The 17,977-nt window shown below is 37.1% G+C and overlaps 1 protein-coding gene across 1 annotated transcript in view; it reads right to left on the reverse strand.

Annotated features, from left to right (window-relative positions):
* Positions 1-258: 258 nt before the first annotated feature.
* LOC106776065 (DNA polymerase I B, chloroplastic/mitochondrial) overlaps positions 259-17,977 on the reverse strand; it is a gene marked incomplete in the record, with an annotated part of 20,732 nt that continues 3,013 nt past the window's right edge. Inside the window, 11 exon segments of the mRNA XM_014663368.2 lie at positions 259-882; positions 1,602-1,691; positions 4,866-5,078; positions 5,183-5,275; positions 7,232-7,426; positions 7,502-7,594; positions 14,267-14,362; positions 14,672-15,110; positions 16,009-16,688; positions 17,226-17,417; positions 17,662-17,977. Of these exon segments, the coding sequence (XP_014518854.1) occupies positions 721-882; positions 1,602-1,691; positions 4,866-5,078; positions 5,183-5,275; positions 7,232-7,426; positions 7,502-7,594; positions 14,267-14,362; positions 14,672-15,110; positions 16,009-16,688; positions 17,226-17,417; positions 17,662-17,977 (2,569 nt within the window).

A 17,977-nucleotide genomic window follows, 5' to 3' on the forward strand; every position in this document is an offset into this window, starting at 1 on the left:
GTCTTTGCAACGTTATTAAATCTTCATAAATTTTTTGGTGAAACGAATTAAATTTCGTTAAAACCCTTCAGTGATCATAACATTATGAACAAATTCCATCACTTTTATTATGAAACAATTTCCGTAAACTAAAACAAAAATGAAGTTAAAGAGTTAAACTAATGATTTAGGAACGAAAATAAAACCACCCTAAAAATCCTCTATCAAAATATTTACCTGAACACTTGTTTCTGCATGATGTAAAAGAAATGGAAATTTCGCAAATTTTGTTTTTTATATACAATATACAAATGATACAGTTGCACAAAGCCATTATGCCATAATGTTACATGATGTATACAAATGATACACCAATTACTCTTTAACAAGATAACATAAGCAGACAAATTGCCAAGACCATGGTTTTTCCACTTAGTTTCTTCCTTCAAAGACACAATTGCTATGCACAGCAAAACATCAGTATGGAATTACTCTTTCCAGAAAACATCAAGAACCTCGATAGAAATGAAGGAGGATAAACTCAAGGGCAATTCCTTTGCCATGGAAAAAGAAGCACAAAAGCAGCAGCCTCTTCTGTTTTACAGTTACCAAAGGAAGAATCATGTTGCCAAGAAAACAACTCTTCCAGATCCAACCATGTATGGCCTTTGTACGAAATCAAGGGTGCAAAATTACCCCACCACACCAGGTCATCACCGTTCATGTTGTATGACCAGCCATCTATTTTGCAGCGTACCAGTTTTGAGCACACTTGGCATCGACGGTGAGGCCGACCTTGAGAAAATTCTTGCCATTAAAGGGTTTTTCCATGCACTCGACAACTATGGCCTTAGCAACCTCGGCTGACTCTGTTGGTCCTTCCAATATGACTTCATCATGAACCTGATTTTCCATAGCCAAAACTCTTAGCTAACATTAAGAGTTGAAACGTCATACAGGAATGGAGTGATAAAGGGTAACACAGATATGAAAGTAATACAAAGATGATGTCATGAGAAGTTAAAGGAGAAAATGGAGCATTAAGAGATGTATTAGTTCAGCAATCTGAAGCATCCATGGTTAGGAAGTTCAATGCTCATGACATTCACACATTAAAGATCAGAAAATTAGGAATTGAAGAGTGCTAAAATGGAAAAATGTCAAAGCAACCAATGTATAAACTGGAATATTATGAAAAATAGAAAATAGTAGGAGGCAAGGAAAATACATCAATCAAGATGCCACGATTGTGCTTATTTGAAAAGAATAATTTGTATAGCTTTTCTATCAACAGCCAGTTGCTTAAGCAGACTGCTTGGAGCATTTTGCTTCACCATTCAAAGATTGGAATAATGAATTTTAATGAAATTGAATAGGTAAGTATCAAAGAGTTTGGTTCGGTAATACATCCAACAGTAATACAAACAGACACTGTTTCATTGATCAATAGAAATTATGTTTCACAGTTAATGTACTCTTTCACCGATACTTGTCCATGCCCTATTCTCTCAAAAGTGAATAAATATATTATTGAAAGCAAACCTGGGTGAACATACTTAAATGAAACTTGACAAAAAGTGAGCACAAATAAAAAGCAGAAAATTCTAGACAAAAATATTAACCTGTAGAAGTAACTTCCATCCAAGCTCCTTCAACTTCTTATTTTTGGATATTTGTAACATGGCACACATAGCAACATCTGCTGCACTACCCTGTAATATTTGACAAATCAGAAGAGCCAAAAAAAGAAAGGCATGAAGGTGGAGATGGATCAAAGCTCTATGGATTAAAAAGAATATAAATCTATTGGCAATAGAAAAACACCATCAATACTCTCCTAAGCTGTTTACTAACATGGAGGCTTACTTTTAAAGAAGCCACTCAGTGAAACTCTACACACACACACACACATGTCTGATGAGAATTTTGTTTATTACATTTACTTTATACATGGAAACCTTTTCTTTAATATAATAGACCAATAGCTGACAAGAATAATGAAATCTGTGTACTTCTGGAAATCGATAAGAAATTAAGAATAATGCAGTTAGCCTTTCATATGATTTTATTCACAGATTTATATAAATTATCATTTTAATATAAACTTTGACTTGTGATGTTTTCACAAGCCTAATGTAACGCACCATTCACTGTTGTTCTTAGAGAGAAAAAGGTTCCAGGTTCCAAGAGATAAGAATGTAACTGATTATATAGTAAACACTCTCCAGTAAGAACATGTTAGGCCTCTACTGGTAGTTAAGAAGAAATCTGTATAAAAGGGGTTGGGGTGCTTTGGGAGAGTTAGTTTTGAAGTCTTATTGATTGTGCGGGAACTCTTTGAGTTCTTTGCGGAGGGGTTAAGCTCTCTGGGTATCTTGTATTCATCATTGTTTGACAATATACAGAGGTTATACAGTTCTGAGTTGTGTGTTGGGTGCATGTACTGTGTGCGTTCTATAGGTTCTTGATCAAAAGAACCTAACATTTGGTCTGACCTACCGGATCAAGAAGGGGAAGAATCAGCGATGGGTAGCCAAACGGAGGGAAGATTGAACAATTTGGAGATGACCGTCGAGGGGATCAAGGCAGAGACTACAGCGATTCGTCAAGAATTGAAAGAAATTGCGAAGGTCTTGGCGGGAAGGGGTCGGCGTCAAGATGAACCCCATTTGGAGGACAGTGAAGCGTCGGTCAATGGAAATGTGAAGAAGACAGGGGAGAACGGAAGCAGAGAAGGGGGTGGCCGGACTGAAGGCGCGATTAATTGGAGGAAAAAGGTGGAACTACCCACCTTCGACGGATCGGATCCGCTTATCTGGATCAATAGAGCGGACCGATTTTTCGATTTGCAAGGAGTATCGGAAGATGAGGAGAAGGTCCGGTTAGCGGAATTCAGTATGGAAGGTAGCGCTCACTACTGGTTCAAAGCCTGGAAGGCCAAAGCCAAGAATTGTTCTTGGGAAGGATTGAAGGGAGCCCTCGTGATAAGGTTTGGCACCATTGTTGAGCGGAAGTCGTATTGGAGACGTACGTGCGATGAGGTGACAAGGTTCGAAGCGGATCGCTATGACGCAGGCTGATCGAGAGTGACCGGGCGATTGGACGAATCAAAACAGGAGAGGACTGAAGGGCCCAACCGGGTCAAGAGTAACCAACCTGGGTCGAGATCGATGGGGGCAGTGGTGCGATTCGAGCTTTCGAGACCCACGACAAACCAACAAGGGGCAATGGAGAGTGTGGGGTCGACGTGGAGAGAAGAGGGTCGTTGTTTCCGCTGTGGAGGATCTTTCGTTCCAGGCCACCGATGCACCGAAAGGAGTTTGCGCGTTCTACTGCTGGCGGAGGATGAGGAAGAAGACGCAGGCGACGGGGTAGAACCGGAGATGAAACTGAAGGAACTATCTACGTGCTCAGCGGAGGGGTTGATTCAGCCCAAAACTATGAAGTTACCCATAGGCGACACACCCCATATCATGTGAGTTTGGGGGATGGGCAGAGAAAGGTGACAAGGGCATGCTGTGAGAAGGTCAATTTTTCTAGCGGAGACGAAGGTCGAAGAAAGATACCATTTTTTGAAATGGACAGTGTTGATATCATCCTAGGAGAATGGTTAGCCAAGCTGAGAGAGATGATGATGAATTGGAAACAAAGGACCGTGGGGTATAATCTGAAGGGTAAGAAAGTCAACATGAAGGGGGACCCAACACTTTCTCACTAGTTGGTGGAACCCAAGACATTGATGAAGTTAGTGGATGTTGAGTCATGGGTACTTGTTTGGGATCCGGGCAAAGTGGAGCAGGAGGTATGCGGTGAGTGGATGGGAGATTTGACAACAGAACAAAAACTGAAATTAAGAAAAAAATTCGAGACTTTGGTGTGGGACCCGGGCCTGGTGGAGACAGAGAAGCACGGTGAATGGGATGGTGATTTGATGGAGGCACAAAAAATTAATATTTTGACGCAGAAAATTAATTTTTTGACAGAAGTGCAGAAAATTAATTTGGGAGAGGGGCTACAAGCGCACTATCGTGCACTTCGAGAGATGCAAGGCTTACTAGTACCTCTTGATATTAAGCAACATTACGGAATAAAATTTGAGACTTGGAAAGAGGGTTTCACCGAGAGGAAAAAAAAAAAACCATGACCAGAAGAGATCTTAAGATTGGCGATGGGAGAATCAAGAACAACAAAAGAGGGGAAAACTACACTGTGAAGTTGATACCCATTGGACATCATGGCTGGTTCCTATGTTTGGGGTTGCTAATATTGTTGTTTCTGTTATTTGCATGTACATCAACATTGCCTCAAAAATTACTTCGGTCTCAATGGTGGCTGCGTGGCTAAGTTCCTTTGAAGGTTCTCTTTCGAACCTATGCAGGAGAACTCGTTGCAGGAGAACTCGTTGCAGGAGAACTTGTTGCTTGGTTTTTCTCTTCAACTTTGACTTCAACCTTGGGGACAAGGTTGTTTCGGGGGAGGGTGGTATTGTTAGGCCTCTACTGGTAGTTAGGAAGAAATCTGTATAAAAGGGGTTGGGGTGCTTTGGGAGAGTTAGTTTTGAAGTCTTATTGATTGTGCGGGAACTCTTTGAGTTCTTTGGGGAGGGGTTAAGCTCTCTGGGTATCTTGTATTCATCATTGTTTGGCAATATACAGAGGTTATACAGTTCTGAGTTGTGTGTTGGGTGCGTGTACTGTGTGCGTTCTATAGGTTCTTGATCAAAAGAACCTAACAGAACAAGTCACCTTTTTTTACATGGTTGGACTGCTATCAACGAATTGGTACAGTCTACATTTACTATATGTAACCATCAAAGTTGAGTATAGTGACATACAGAAAGGGAGTGTTGCAGACTATTGTATAAAAGTATTTGAAAGATCAAGGACCTGGACTGGTGTATTGATAGCAGCTCGCTCAATATGACCTCTATGGGAGCTATGATCTGGGTCTATCTTTGGAAACCTTCGGGCTCGCCCTAGCAATGTGTGCACCCGTTGAAATTCACAGGCTTCTTTTTTACGTTCTTCTTGCCATTTCAGCACTTCTTTTCTGTCATTGTACCAAAGGGCAACTGTTCTCTTAGCCTCTTTCACAGAAACCTGAGAAAAAATATATGTAACTTTGTTTGGACAACCAAATCAATAATGAAAGGGACTTGTAAACTATTTAAGCCCTTCACAATAAGTTACAGAATTGAAGGTACCTTCCAATCCTTTGATAGCCCAACTGCAGTCTTTCCATACGCAATTGAGAAGTTAAGCATTTTGGCTTTTCTCCTTTCTGAAGCAAAGGCATCCTGAAATGAAAAAGAAACGTAATAGATAAATGACATGCTGTTTTACGATCGACCAATGAGCAGATAGTTATATTTTGTTTAAATCTTGATTTCAAATTAAATGTGTATATCATGCCAGTGTTCTCATAAATTGTTACAGTTGAGATAAATAAGAGAGACTATATTTAAGAGTAATTGAGAGAGCTTGAAAACTCTCATGTTATCATATTTATATTTATATTGATAGGATTCTGATACAATGTATATAAGGCAGATCAATCATAATACTTAGGTACAAAGACAAGAATGGCTAATAGGAACAGGCATTTTCTCAATACAACTACTTCCTAAATATATTTAACGCTTACAAAAGTTACTATAAAGAACTGGAGGAGAAATATATCTTTGGCAAGAAGGATTTGATATAATAATGCTAAGCTGGCTACAAGAAGCTTAACTAGACCTCAAATCATAATTATTAAATATATTTCTACTAAGAAGTGGACTTTAAACCTAATTAAACTTCAAAAGACGAACTTATAAGATAAAATTTGCATCCACATATATACTATAAATAGATCTTATCTCTAGTAAATGTGAAACTTCCAACACTTCCTTCCTCACGTCGAGATACATACGTCTTGATTTAATATTTAAGGTATCTATTAGAGTTTAAGCCTAACTAAACCTTACAAAACCAATTTGTAAGGTTTGCATCCACTTATATATATATATATATATATATATATATATATATATTATAATTTAGCTATATTTCTAATTGAATTTCCAATAACCCATCTACATGGTTTAACATTAAGCAAAACATTATTCATAATATTGTGCTATAATGTGTTCCTTCATCTATAAATTTTCTTGATAACTGTGTTACATAAGGTGGCAGCCAATACATGGAAACGGTTTTCTTTCCCTTTTGTGGGGGAGGCAGGGATTCATTTTTGAACCCGATCCATCCATTACGTTATTTAAGCATGCCTAATGAAACACAATGCAATTATTTCTAAATTGATTTACAAGTGCCTTAGATGGGCCTCTTTGGCTTAAAGAGAGAGCATATAAAAAGATTGGAAACTAGTTTTGTAATATTGAATTTGTTGAAAGTCCTACATCGATTAAAGATAAGGTCAATTTAGAGTATATAAGTGAATGCAAACCTCACTTTATAAGCCGGTTTTGTGGGATTGACTTAGACTTAAAGTCCACTTCTTAACAGAGTTAGACCTTAAAGACTAGATGTTAAGAATAAATACCCAAGGAAAATACCTTGTTTGTAATTTTAAAAATTCATCTTACAGTTGAGTTGTGCGGGAGATTAAGAGAGAAAATAGAAGCATTAGAAAATGCTACACTTATTCTGCATATCATGGATACATTAGTCTCTTAATAGGCTTAGAGGAGACTATTTCTTAAACTGTACCCCATCTCAGACCTTGTTAACACTGTACCCAATCTCATAGCATGACAATTACCAGCACGCTGGCAGACCTAAACACTATTAAACTGAAAGACACTAACACCCATGAGTACAAAATGCTTTTTATTTATGAGATACATTTCCGACAGGTACCTAATCCACATGTTTTCTGATAAAGAACTTAAATTTATACTCCTATAATTCCTCATCCACACTCTTAATTCCTATAAATATGTTATCCTGTATTTCTTTAAAGGTTTATTTTTCAAGTTCCTTGAGGGTCACTTTTAAGTTAGTGCTTAATTGGTTCCATTCCCTAAAGATAAATTACTTAGCACATAAATGAAGACATAAAATAGCCTTTAAATTTACCATGTCTTAATTGTATCATGTGTTCAATGCAAACAAAGAGTACTCATAACTGACATACAATGAGCTACAATATAATGAGACATACCAAACTAACAAAAATCTTTTGGGTATCTATCATCAAGGCTACTACTGGTTATGGTCTACATTAAATAGATCAGAAGACAATATACCTTCAGGAGAGGAACTGGGGGTTTGTCTTCACCAGGCTGAGGATGCCACTCAAGAAGCACTTCCTTTCTCTCAACTGCTTCACGAATATATGGGTACATATTCATTGCAGTTCTTGAATGAAAATCTCCACCAGCTTCAAAGGCTTCCAACATGCTCTTACAACCAGCAAGATGTGCAAGAATCCTAAGTTCCAACTGCAACAGTATGCAACTCAATCAACAGAATGAAATTTCTAGTAACTAGTTCAATTAGATAAGTAAATAGCGAACCTGTCCATAATCAGCAACTATAAGAGAATTCCCTGGAGCAGCTATGAATGCTTGACGGATTTTGTACCGGTCCTTTTCCAAAGCAGGTTGGTTCTAGTTTATGAAATATATGTTAGATTAAATTGAAAGATTTAAAATCCGATGATTTATCTACAGTATACAATACCCATGCTTGAATTTCAAACTTCAACTTAAAAAATCAATTAGATTCATAATTATTGTAAGTTGTTAAAGTACATGAAAACTGAATTTACTTAGTTTGACTCTTCTTTTTCAAAAATATTGTCAGTGTATAAATTCATTTATATATCTTCACCTGACAGTTTAAACTTTTAAGATGAATCATGACATGGTATTATCTCATACTTATCCATAACACTTATAACTCTGATATCACTCTTAAAACATAAACAAAATGATTTTATTCACCAAATAAAGAGAAATACACATCTGACTGTTCTCAAAACGTAAAACTGTCATCTGAACAAAATCTTTACAACCAAAAAGATTTACCTTTTGAAAATATTAAAACTAACTATTGAAATTGCTCCCAAAAACTATCCCCATAACTCTCATCTTTACATTGTATCTTCCTTAGCACTTATACTATCATATGCTCCTAAAATACATCACGATCATTGCAGATGGAAACCACGATCACAAAACATAAGGATGAGCTACCACAAGCAACACATAATCCACATAACAACCACAACTTCATGTTGGAAGTCCCACATCGACTAGAAATAAGGCCAATTTAGAGTATATAAGTGGGTGCAAACCTTACCTTACAAGCCGGTTTTGTGGGGTTGAGTTAGGCTTAAAGTTTACTTCTTAACATGGTACCAAATCCAGGTTAGAGCTTATCCTAGCGATATTTGTTGTTTATTGGACATATTATTCCACCCGCTATCGGACCACCCATTAATGTTTAGTCTCACACTTGAGATGTATATACCTCGACATGAGGGGGGGTGTTGGAAGTCCCACATCGACTAGAGATAAGACCAATTTAGAGTATATAAGTGGGTGCAAACCTCACCTTACAAGTCTCGAGCATGAGACTAGACATTAATGAGTGGTCCGATAGGGACTCGATAGCGGGTGGAATAATATGCCCAACAAACAATAAATATTGCTAGCATAGGCTCTAACCGGACTCTGATACCATGTAATATTTGTCTAGTTTCTTCTTAATATCCTCTAATGAGTCTGCTTCCAAAAACATCCTTAGTTCTTCGACAGTAGATTGGGCTTCAACCATGAAGGACACCATATCATTATCTGCCATTTTAAGAGAAACAAGTTTATTTGCTATGTCATAGAGACATTGAATATCATTGGCATAGACGCTTTGAGCTTTCCTCCAAAAGGAGTGACAAGTTTTGAAAGCTCTCAGAGTTATAAGAAGTTTGAGTTCCACTAATTGCCATAACAGAACACACAACTGGAAATCTACTTGTTTCCACTGATCAACTTATTCAACAGGCACATGGCTTCCATCTCGCTCAAGGTGTTCATAATGCCCTTGGCCAAGGAACCACATTTCAATGGTAGTGGACCACGATAGATAAATTTTCCCATTTAGCTTCTCAGAAGTAATTGATGGACTTCCGGAGAATGAAAGTGATAGACTTCTTTGGTCAAGAAATCTATCTATCACTCAAAACAACATACACTCACTCACCATATTACTGGAAACATAACTGTATTATTGTTGTAACCAAAGAATACAAAAATAGGAGAGCACTCTCTCCTCCAAGGGTTTCCCCTTCACAAAGAGCAAAAGCTCAATCTACAAAATTATCCAAAAATTGCCTGACACAAGACCTCCCTGCCTTCTTATAAAGGACCCCCAACCAACTAACCAACTAACACTAATTCCTAATCTGTTTCCTTCTATCCTGCACCCCTCATATCCTATCACATTATATCCTATCATTACACCCTGCTACAAAACTCTTAAAGTTTGGGAGAGAAAACTTGAACATTTTATTATTTCTGAACTTACTTTTCTATTACACATACTACCCTATTTAAGGGATAGTGGATCAGCATAAAACATAAAGAAAGAAAAGGAAATTCCTAAAGAGCCCACACACAAAAGTCAATTAGACAATACAATATATTTCAACACTCCCGCTCAAGCTGGAGCATATAGATCATATGCACCAAGCTTGGAACATATAAATTGAATCCTGGGTCCCCTTAGAGATTTGGTCAGAATGTCTCTGAGTTGTTCATTAGAATTGACACTCAGTAACAAGTTCCTTGGTCAACAACTTCTCTCTAATAAAATGACAATCAATTTTTATATGTTTTGTTCTCTCATGAAACACTGGATTGGAGGCAATATGTAGGGCTGCTTGGTTGCCACAGTACCGTTTCAATGGTTCATTTCCACAAAATTTCAATTCTTGGAGAAGTTGTTTGATCCACACAAGTTCGCATGTAGCTAAAGCCATAGATCGGTATTGAGCTTCAGCACTAGATCTAGCAAAAACACTTTGTTTCTTACTTTTCCAAGATACAAGGTTCCCTCCAAGTAGAACACAATACCCTGTAGTAGATCTTCGACCAATTGGAAAACCAGCCCAATTTGCATCACAATATCCTTCAATCTGAGTGCTTCCCTTGTCCTCATACAACAATCCCTGTCTTAGATTTCCTTTTATGTATCTGAGAATGCGAATCACTGCATTCCAATGATCAACATGTGGATTTTGCATAAATTGACTCACAATTCCCACTGGATAAGAAAGATCAAGTCTTGTTATTGTAAGATATATGAGTTTCCAACCAACCTTCTATATCTCTCTGGGTCTAAGAAAGGTTGACCTTGATCTCTCATTAACTTTTGATTCGAGTCCATAGGACTATCAATGGGCTTGCAATTTGTCAAGCCTGTTTCCTCTAAAATATCAAGAGCATATTTCCTTTGTGAAATGGTAACACCTTCTTTTGACTGTGCCACTTCAATACCAAGAAAGTAGTTTAGACGACCCAGATCTTTATTCTGAAAGTGGTTGAACAAATGATTCTTCAATTGAGTAATCTAGTGATGTCATTCCCTGTAATATCAACAGACATATAATATCTCTTGGTGGAGGGAAAATAACATTTATACCCTTTCTGAAGACAAGAATTTCCCAAGAAGACACACTTAATAGCTTTTGCAGATAGTTTATCAAGACCTGGAGAAACATTATGGACAAAACACGTACACCCAAATACACGTGGGGAGACATGGTATAGAGTGTTGTTTGGAAAAATGATACAATGAGGAATCTTATTCTCAAGAGAGGAAGAAGGCATCCTATTGATTAGAAAATAGGCAGTGAGGACTGCATCGCCCCAATGATGCACAAGAATATTAGTATTCAACATCAGGGAGCGTGTAGTTTCAATGAGATGTCTATTCTTCCTCTTTGCAATACCATTTTGTTGTGGAATGTGAGGACATGTTGACTGCTGTAGAATTCCTTGGGAAGATAAGAATGAAGAAAACGCTGTAGAAAAATATTCCTTAGCATTATCACTACGGAGGATTTTAATTGTCTTCCCAAATTGGTTCTTAATTTCATTAACAAAGGACATAAATATGGACAGAAGTTCAGATCTCTCTTTCATTAAATAAACCCAAGTACATCGAGAGAATTCATCAATGAAGGTTACAAAATAATTAAAACCAAACGAAGTAACACGACTTGGTCCCCAAATATCAGAGTGAATAGTTGAGAAAGGAAAATTATATAAAGTCTCAGACCTTTTGGGATAAGAAGATCTAACATGTTTTCCTAACTGACACGACTCACAATCTAAGACTTGAATGTTCTTGAGACTCGGAACATCTTCAACTTGGATAAACTTGGATGACCCAACCGATCATGCAAAAGTTTTAGGGATGATGTTGTAAAACAGGAAACTGAAGAGCTATGTTTTAAGAAATAAAGTCCTTGAGACTCATGTCCTTCTCCAATCAGACGACCTGTACCATGGTTCCTGTATAAGAAAGGAATTAGCAATAAAGTTTACAGAACAATTTAAGGAACGATTCAATTGACTCAAGGAGATTAAATTGTAAGGACAATGAGGAATATACAAAACAAAATTTAAATTTAGTGAAGGAGGTAAAGAAACTCTGCCAATTCCCTAAGATGCAACTTTGGATCCATTGGCAACAGTAATGAAATGAGGAATTTTCTGAGAGGACATGGTAGAAAATGAAGAAATATTACCAGAGATATGGTCTGAGGCACCTGAGTCAAGGATCCATGGATTGTGACCTTCCACAGATTGAGATATACAGGCAGTTGACACATTGGACATGGAGGAGGATTGGTCAGGATTAAAAGATTTTCCAGACTTATACTTCAAAAATTCTTGATACTCTTCATTTGAAATTTTGGATTCGAGATCATCAGATTTAAAAACATGAGCAGCTTTGTCTGGATATCCATGTAAGGCATAACATTTCTCTCGAGTATGGCCTATTCTCTTACAATATGTGCACTGAGGACGCATACCACGACCACCACGTCCTCCTCGGTTGCTTCTGCCTCCTCCTCTTCCTTGTGGTGCTACCATAGCTGATGTTTCAATACCACCAATTGAACTTTCGTCTTTAACTAATGAAGGTACCCGAAGAAGTCGAGTAACTAAGTTGTCCATTGGTGGAACTTGATCACCAGCTAACATTTGATCACGAACATGATCGAAATCTGAATGTAGACCTCTTAGAACTAAGACCATGTAAAACTTATCAAGTTTCTTGTTTAGGACATCTAAAGAATCAGTCACAAAGAAATTCTTCAATTCTTCTACAGCAGCACGGGCCTTTCCTATGTAAGCAACCATATCATGATTGTTTTGTTTGAGGGAAATCACTCTTTGAGTTGCATCAAAGAGACGTTGCACATCGTTAGTGTTGAGATTAAAAATAGAGAAAATATATTTCTTGAGGGCTTACTTGACCCTTCTCATGTTCTATTATTTATATAGATAAAAAATTGATACAATGGGGAGATGGAAGGTCAAGGAACTGTCCTAGACCTCTAGGTACAATCATTAGAGATAACCCAACACACCATTCCCTACTTTAGTCCTATTGACTACACTAACATAGGTAGACTTAGTAATTATTTTACCATTAAGCACATACACACAACTCACACACTAACCAATAATTATAACAGTTAGCAAAGATATCCTGAGCTTTTCTCCAAAAGGAGGAGCACGTTTTGTAAGGTCTCAAAATTTCTAAGACTTCTTGTTCAACAGATTGCCATAGGGCAGCGCATAGTTGAAAATCAAGCTTCTGCCATTGAGATTTCTCTTCTTCGGGACGGTGGAAACATCTTGTTCAAGATGATCATGGTATCCTTGACCAAGAAACCATAACTCCACGGAAGAAGACCAAGATAGATAGTTTTTCCAATTGAGTTTTGCAGAAGTAATGGTAGGAGTAGCAGAGAGAGATGGTGTTCCAAGACCAACCATTACAAAGCCAAACAAAAGAGGGAAAAATTGATTGTGGGAAGAAACCCTAATCGGAGCAACCCTCAATGGAACAGCAAATCAGAGACCACAACACACTCAGGAGACTGAGGCGAAACGACCGGCAGTGGCGTGGTGAAGTTCCGACACAGGAAAGGCGGCGCGTGAAGCCCATGCGCCCGAGAGTGGCAGAAAGAAACGACGCGTGACAGCGTATCAAGAGAAGGATGAAGTGGCGACCACCAGGGATGGGTCACGCTCGTCGAGGCGCACCTAAGCCTTGACTTCGCCAGAGAAAAGGCTGCGATGGCGGCGGTGGACGGCGACGGAGGCGATGGTGAACGACGGCAGATGCGGTGGCGGACAACAAACCCTAACCGGCTCTGGATACCATCTTAAAGTTTGGGAGAGAAAATTTGAACATTTTATTATTTCTGAACTTACTTTTCTATTACACATACTACCCTATTTAAGGGATAGTGGATCGGCATAAAACATAAAGAAAAGGAAATTCCTAAAAAGCACACACACAAAAGTCAATTAGACAATACAATATATTTCAACAAAAACAACCTTGTCCTCAAGGTTGGAATCGTGAAGCTTGATCTCATGGCTCATCTTCATCAATGTGTTATCATACGAAGGGAACCCACTAGCTACTACTTGTAAATTCAAGTCTGGAGGCTTGGGTGGTGGACGATATGGGAGATCCTCCACCAATGACTTCCACTCTTCCTGGATTCATTTAGCCCAATTTTGTGAAATCCTCAAAATCTCATCTTTGACTTCATCGACTCTTGTAAGAACAACACTTTTGACAATTGTTGCTCCCTTTTTTCAAACAATACTAGATTTAACAGTATAATTAGAGAGTGGCTGAAAGCGAAAAACTTTCTTTAACCACATATGAGGAATTATATTTAACTTGGCTTGTCATATTACGTTCTTTGAGCATGAATCATGGAATATGGACAGGTGTACCATGTACCTATTACATAAAAATAAAAATTGTTTGAAGAAGAATGGAAGCAACAATAATTAAACTAACTACTTCGTCATAAAGGCTTTTATATCATATCAAGGACGAACTCTCCTAAATGCACAAGTTATTAAGTGAAGCCACATAAATGGCTTCATATCTTATAAACATAAAAAGATAGAATTATACCATCGTCAATAAATAAATATATACATATACGAAGGCTTTAAAAAAATAGCACTTTAAAAATTCAAGTAAACCAACAGCGAAGTCTTGAAAATTATAAGAACCTGTAGACTTGGCCTTCTTGCTGATAAGCGTCCAGTCTCTGTGTTGATATTTATGGAACAATGAATACGATCATCCTTTCCTGATATATTATGACCCTGCCATTGAGAACAGAATAAACTAACAAAGAGTATACACACATAACCTACAGACTTGAATGTATACACAACCTTTAATATGCCAACAACACCCTCTTAGGTTAATGCAAGCATTGGATTAATCAAGTGATCTCAAATTCCATCCTCTCCTTCCTCCAGCACACAGAAACAAAAACTAGTTTACTACTTATATTGGACTATAAACCCTATTGGTGGCAATCCCACTGGGTAAGTAGAGTTTATAGGGTAACATGAAATTCAATAAACACACTGGGTATTCAAAATAAAAAATTTAAAAAGGAATATCACCTGCAGGGGAAGGATGAAGTTAGATATCAAAGAATCGATTGAACAGACTTCACATAAAGCAGCAATGGCATGACAAGCCTCTTTCCCCTCTTGATCTGTTGGAAAACAAGAAAAAGCTGTTCCGTAAGCCGATTTGTCTATTTCTTCAGGTAAAACTTCACTTTGAGAGGGATTTCCATCTTCAACATCAAGATCCACATCACAAGCCTCATTGAAGTCATATTCAGCAGAAACTTTGCCAGCCAGGACTTTTAAAGCATCAACACTAACTGAGGGCCAACCACTTGGTGTGTACATCTCAACATTCAGCTTGTATCCAATGCTATTCAATTTAATATCACAAAATTTTGTAGGAGCTTTCTTGCCTTCTGCAATCACTTTATCAACATTAGGAATTTTGAAAATCCGCTCAGTTGGAATATCATCATTATGGTTTTTCCTGTAATGAATAATGTAGCAAGTGAAAATGAAAGCTTTACTTTATCTATATACTTCAACAACTTCATCAAAACCAGTGGAGAAAAATGTTTGTATATTGAATCATAACTTTATCCTCCTTAACGATCTCAGCTAGAGAAAAAAAAAATATCAAAGAATGCGGTAACAATCATGGATACATTGTACTAAGGACCTTCATATATACAAAGAAAATAGATCCATAACTCTAGTGTACAGATCAAGGTCAGCCACTTTATGATTGACACTGAATATATCATATTCTTCAAAAATGAAAAACCTGAAAAATTCTAAGTGCTGACATTATACAGAGCAAAATAGTATTGACAAAAATATCTTGAAACAGTAAAACTCAAACTTAAAAACTTTTTTCCCTGTGGAATAGAGAATACAACAAAATGATAAGACCAGCACATATCCAGAACATTGACAAGTATATAGTTAAATTAGACTTTACAGTGTATATTGTTTCAAGAGAAAAAGAAATATCATACAGCCATTTATTGCCCTAACTAGAAATAAAGAAGCTAGTTAACATTATTCATAAAATATGATCAAGTTACTAAAACCAAACAAACAAGAGCCTCAGTATAATACCAAACAGGTTTTTCCCCAAAAATCAACTACCACCTATATGCAGTTAGTATTAAAAGGAGCCTTCATGTAGCAGCCAATTTTTATAAGAGAAAAAGCGTGCTTGATAAACTATAATGATATCAACATAATGAATATCTCTAGTATTTTTACAAAGCATATTTCAGTATAGTTCAGATTGCATGATATCATTCACCAAAGAAAATATTGCATATCAATTTTAACTTCAACACCATCAATTTGTTAAGGTAGAAACATGCTCCGCGCAAGATTTAAATGATGAGCACCTGTTAATGGTGCCACCAAAGAGAAGTACTCGCAATTGTGCATCACTTCCAACATTCATATACTTGGCATCGGGACAATATCTAGATGCCCATTTTCGGAATCTATTAACAGCTGCCTCTTTCTCTGCTTTGGCCACGTCTTCTATGCCTTTAAGATATAACCGATCAACTAACATTCCCTCTGATTCCATATTGACTAGAAGCTCACCAAATGGCTGCCAATATTCCTGATAGAAATCATACATGTTTTTGTGTAAAACAGGTAGACTATCAAGATTCCAAGGCATGTCTGAAAGATGACTTTTTAGGCTCTCATAAAGCTTTAGAGTGCTTCTAGCATCTAAAACAGAGTAACATATCCAAGGTATTCGCTCATCTCTCTGCAGCACATCAACAGGAACAATGGTAGTCATTTTACCCTCAGATCCATCTATCTTCACCTTTTTCTGGCCAAATATAGTTGTCATGGACACCTTACCAATCAAATCCTTTTCATGGTCCAGCTTAGCCCTAGCCATTACCTTTGTGTCACCTGTAAGTCCTTCAAGAGAATAACCACCAACCCAGCGCCTGGATGAATCCCACAGCCGAGCCATGTGCATTGTATCAGCATGAAATCCAGAAACCTTAAATCCATAGTTTTGTATAACATGACAGTCAAAGCTATAGTTATGCCAGACCTACAGAATGCACCAATGACTTTGTTACTTCAAAATTTATTTTGAATCCCACATCACAAACCCAGAAGTAATATGGAGCCATTTTGAGTTTATGAAGCTTAAATGCACCTGGATAACCTTTTAAAAACTAATTTATACGAAATAGTCTTTTAAAGCTTTTTTTGGAAGCTACTGTTTTGAATTTCAGTAAAAAGCATTTCAGCGGCATTTTTTAATACTGTAAGAATAAATGATTTTGAAAGTGAGATGTTTTTACTTTTTCTTTGAATAGAAATAATTTTAGGTGTTTCACCTATCAAACTGCTTAAAAAATTCCTGCATTTACACTTCAAAAGAGATTCTACTTTACCATTCAAACAAAATTAATTATTCTAAACTTTTATAATATTATTCCCAAATACAAATCAAATTTTTTAATATCAATTCTTCAAAAATCCATTTTTATAAAATATAGGCCAAGCAGGCCTTGAAAGGTACACATCAAGAGGAGTGATAGGATTTAAAACATAAAAAGGGTCCGCAATAAGAGAAGGTTACCTTTTTAATGGATGAATCTTGAAAAAATTCAGCAAACTTATTAAAGATCTCTTTACCTCCACCGTCAAGTACATCTACCCAAATACATGACTTTCCACCTCCAAAATCAGCTTCTGGACCCGAATAAATACTGAAGCATATTATCTCCCCATGATCTACAGGTGTTTCTTGTTTGACATCTATCTTAGCCACCTTTGACGACATTAAAAGTTGGTATATTACGTTTCAACATTTATGAAATATCCATGATGAGATTCATACTGATACATTAGCTAATATGCACTCAATTGAAGAAATGGCTTAGAATACAATATATCACTTCAATGAGTATGATTTAAAAAGGACAAATTCACCGAACTTGACAAGAATCCAGATATGAACACTGCTGCAATCAAGGAAAAACCATAATATATGCTAAAAAAGACAAGAACTGTACCTCAGTATCACATGCATGAATAAGATGCCTGTAATTTACTGTAAGCATCTTAGCAACTTCCTTAGCAAGAGAAATATTATTAACAACCAATATGTCTTCATAGATACTACAAAGCCTGCCTCGAAGTTTTAATTGTTCAGAACTACGTGCCTTTTTAACAGATGTTGCATTGGCTTCATACTTTGCAATTGTCTCCAAATTGCATTTGTCTTCAACTCTATCAACCTTCTCCTTAAGGATCTTTGATGGAGATACCTTTAACGGAGCGTCCACCCTTTTGGTGTCAAGCAACTCTTTTGAGTTCTTTAATTTAGAA

Source organism: Vigna radiata, chromosome 10, assembly GCF_000741045.1.
Source record: "Vigna radiata var. radiata cultivar VC1973A chromosome 10, Vradiata_ver6, whole genome shotgun sequence".
NCBI classification, from domain to species: domain Eukaryota; kingdom Viridiplantae; phylum Streptophyta; class Magnoliopsida; order Fabales; family Fabaceae; genus Vigna; species Vigna radiata.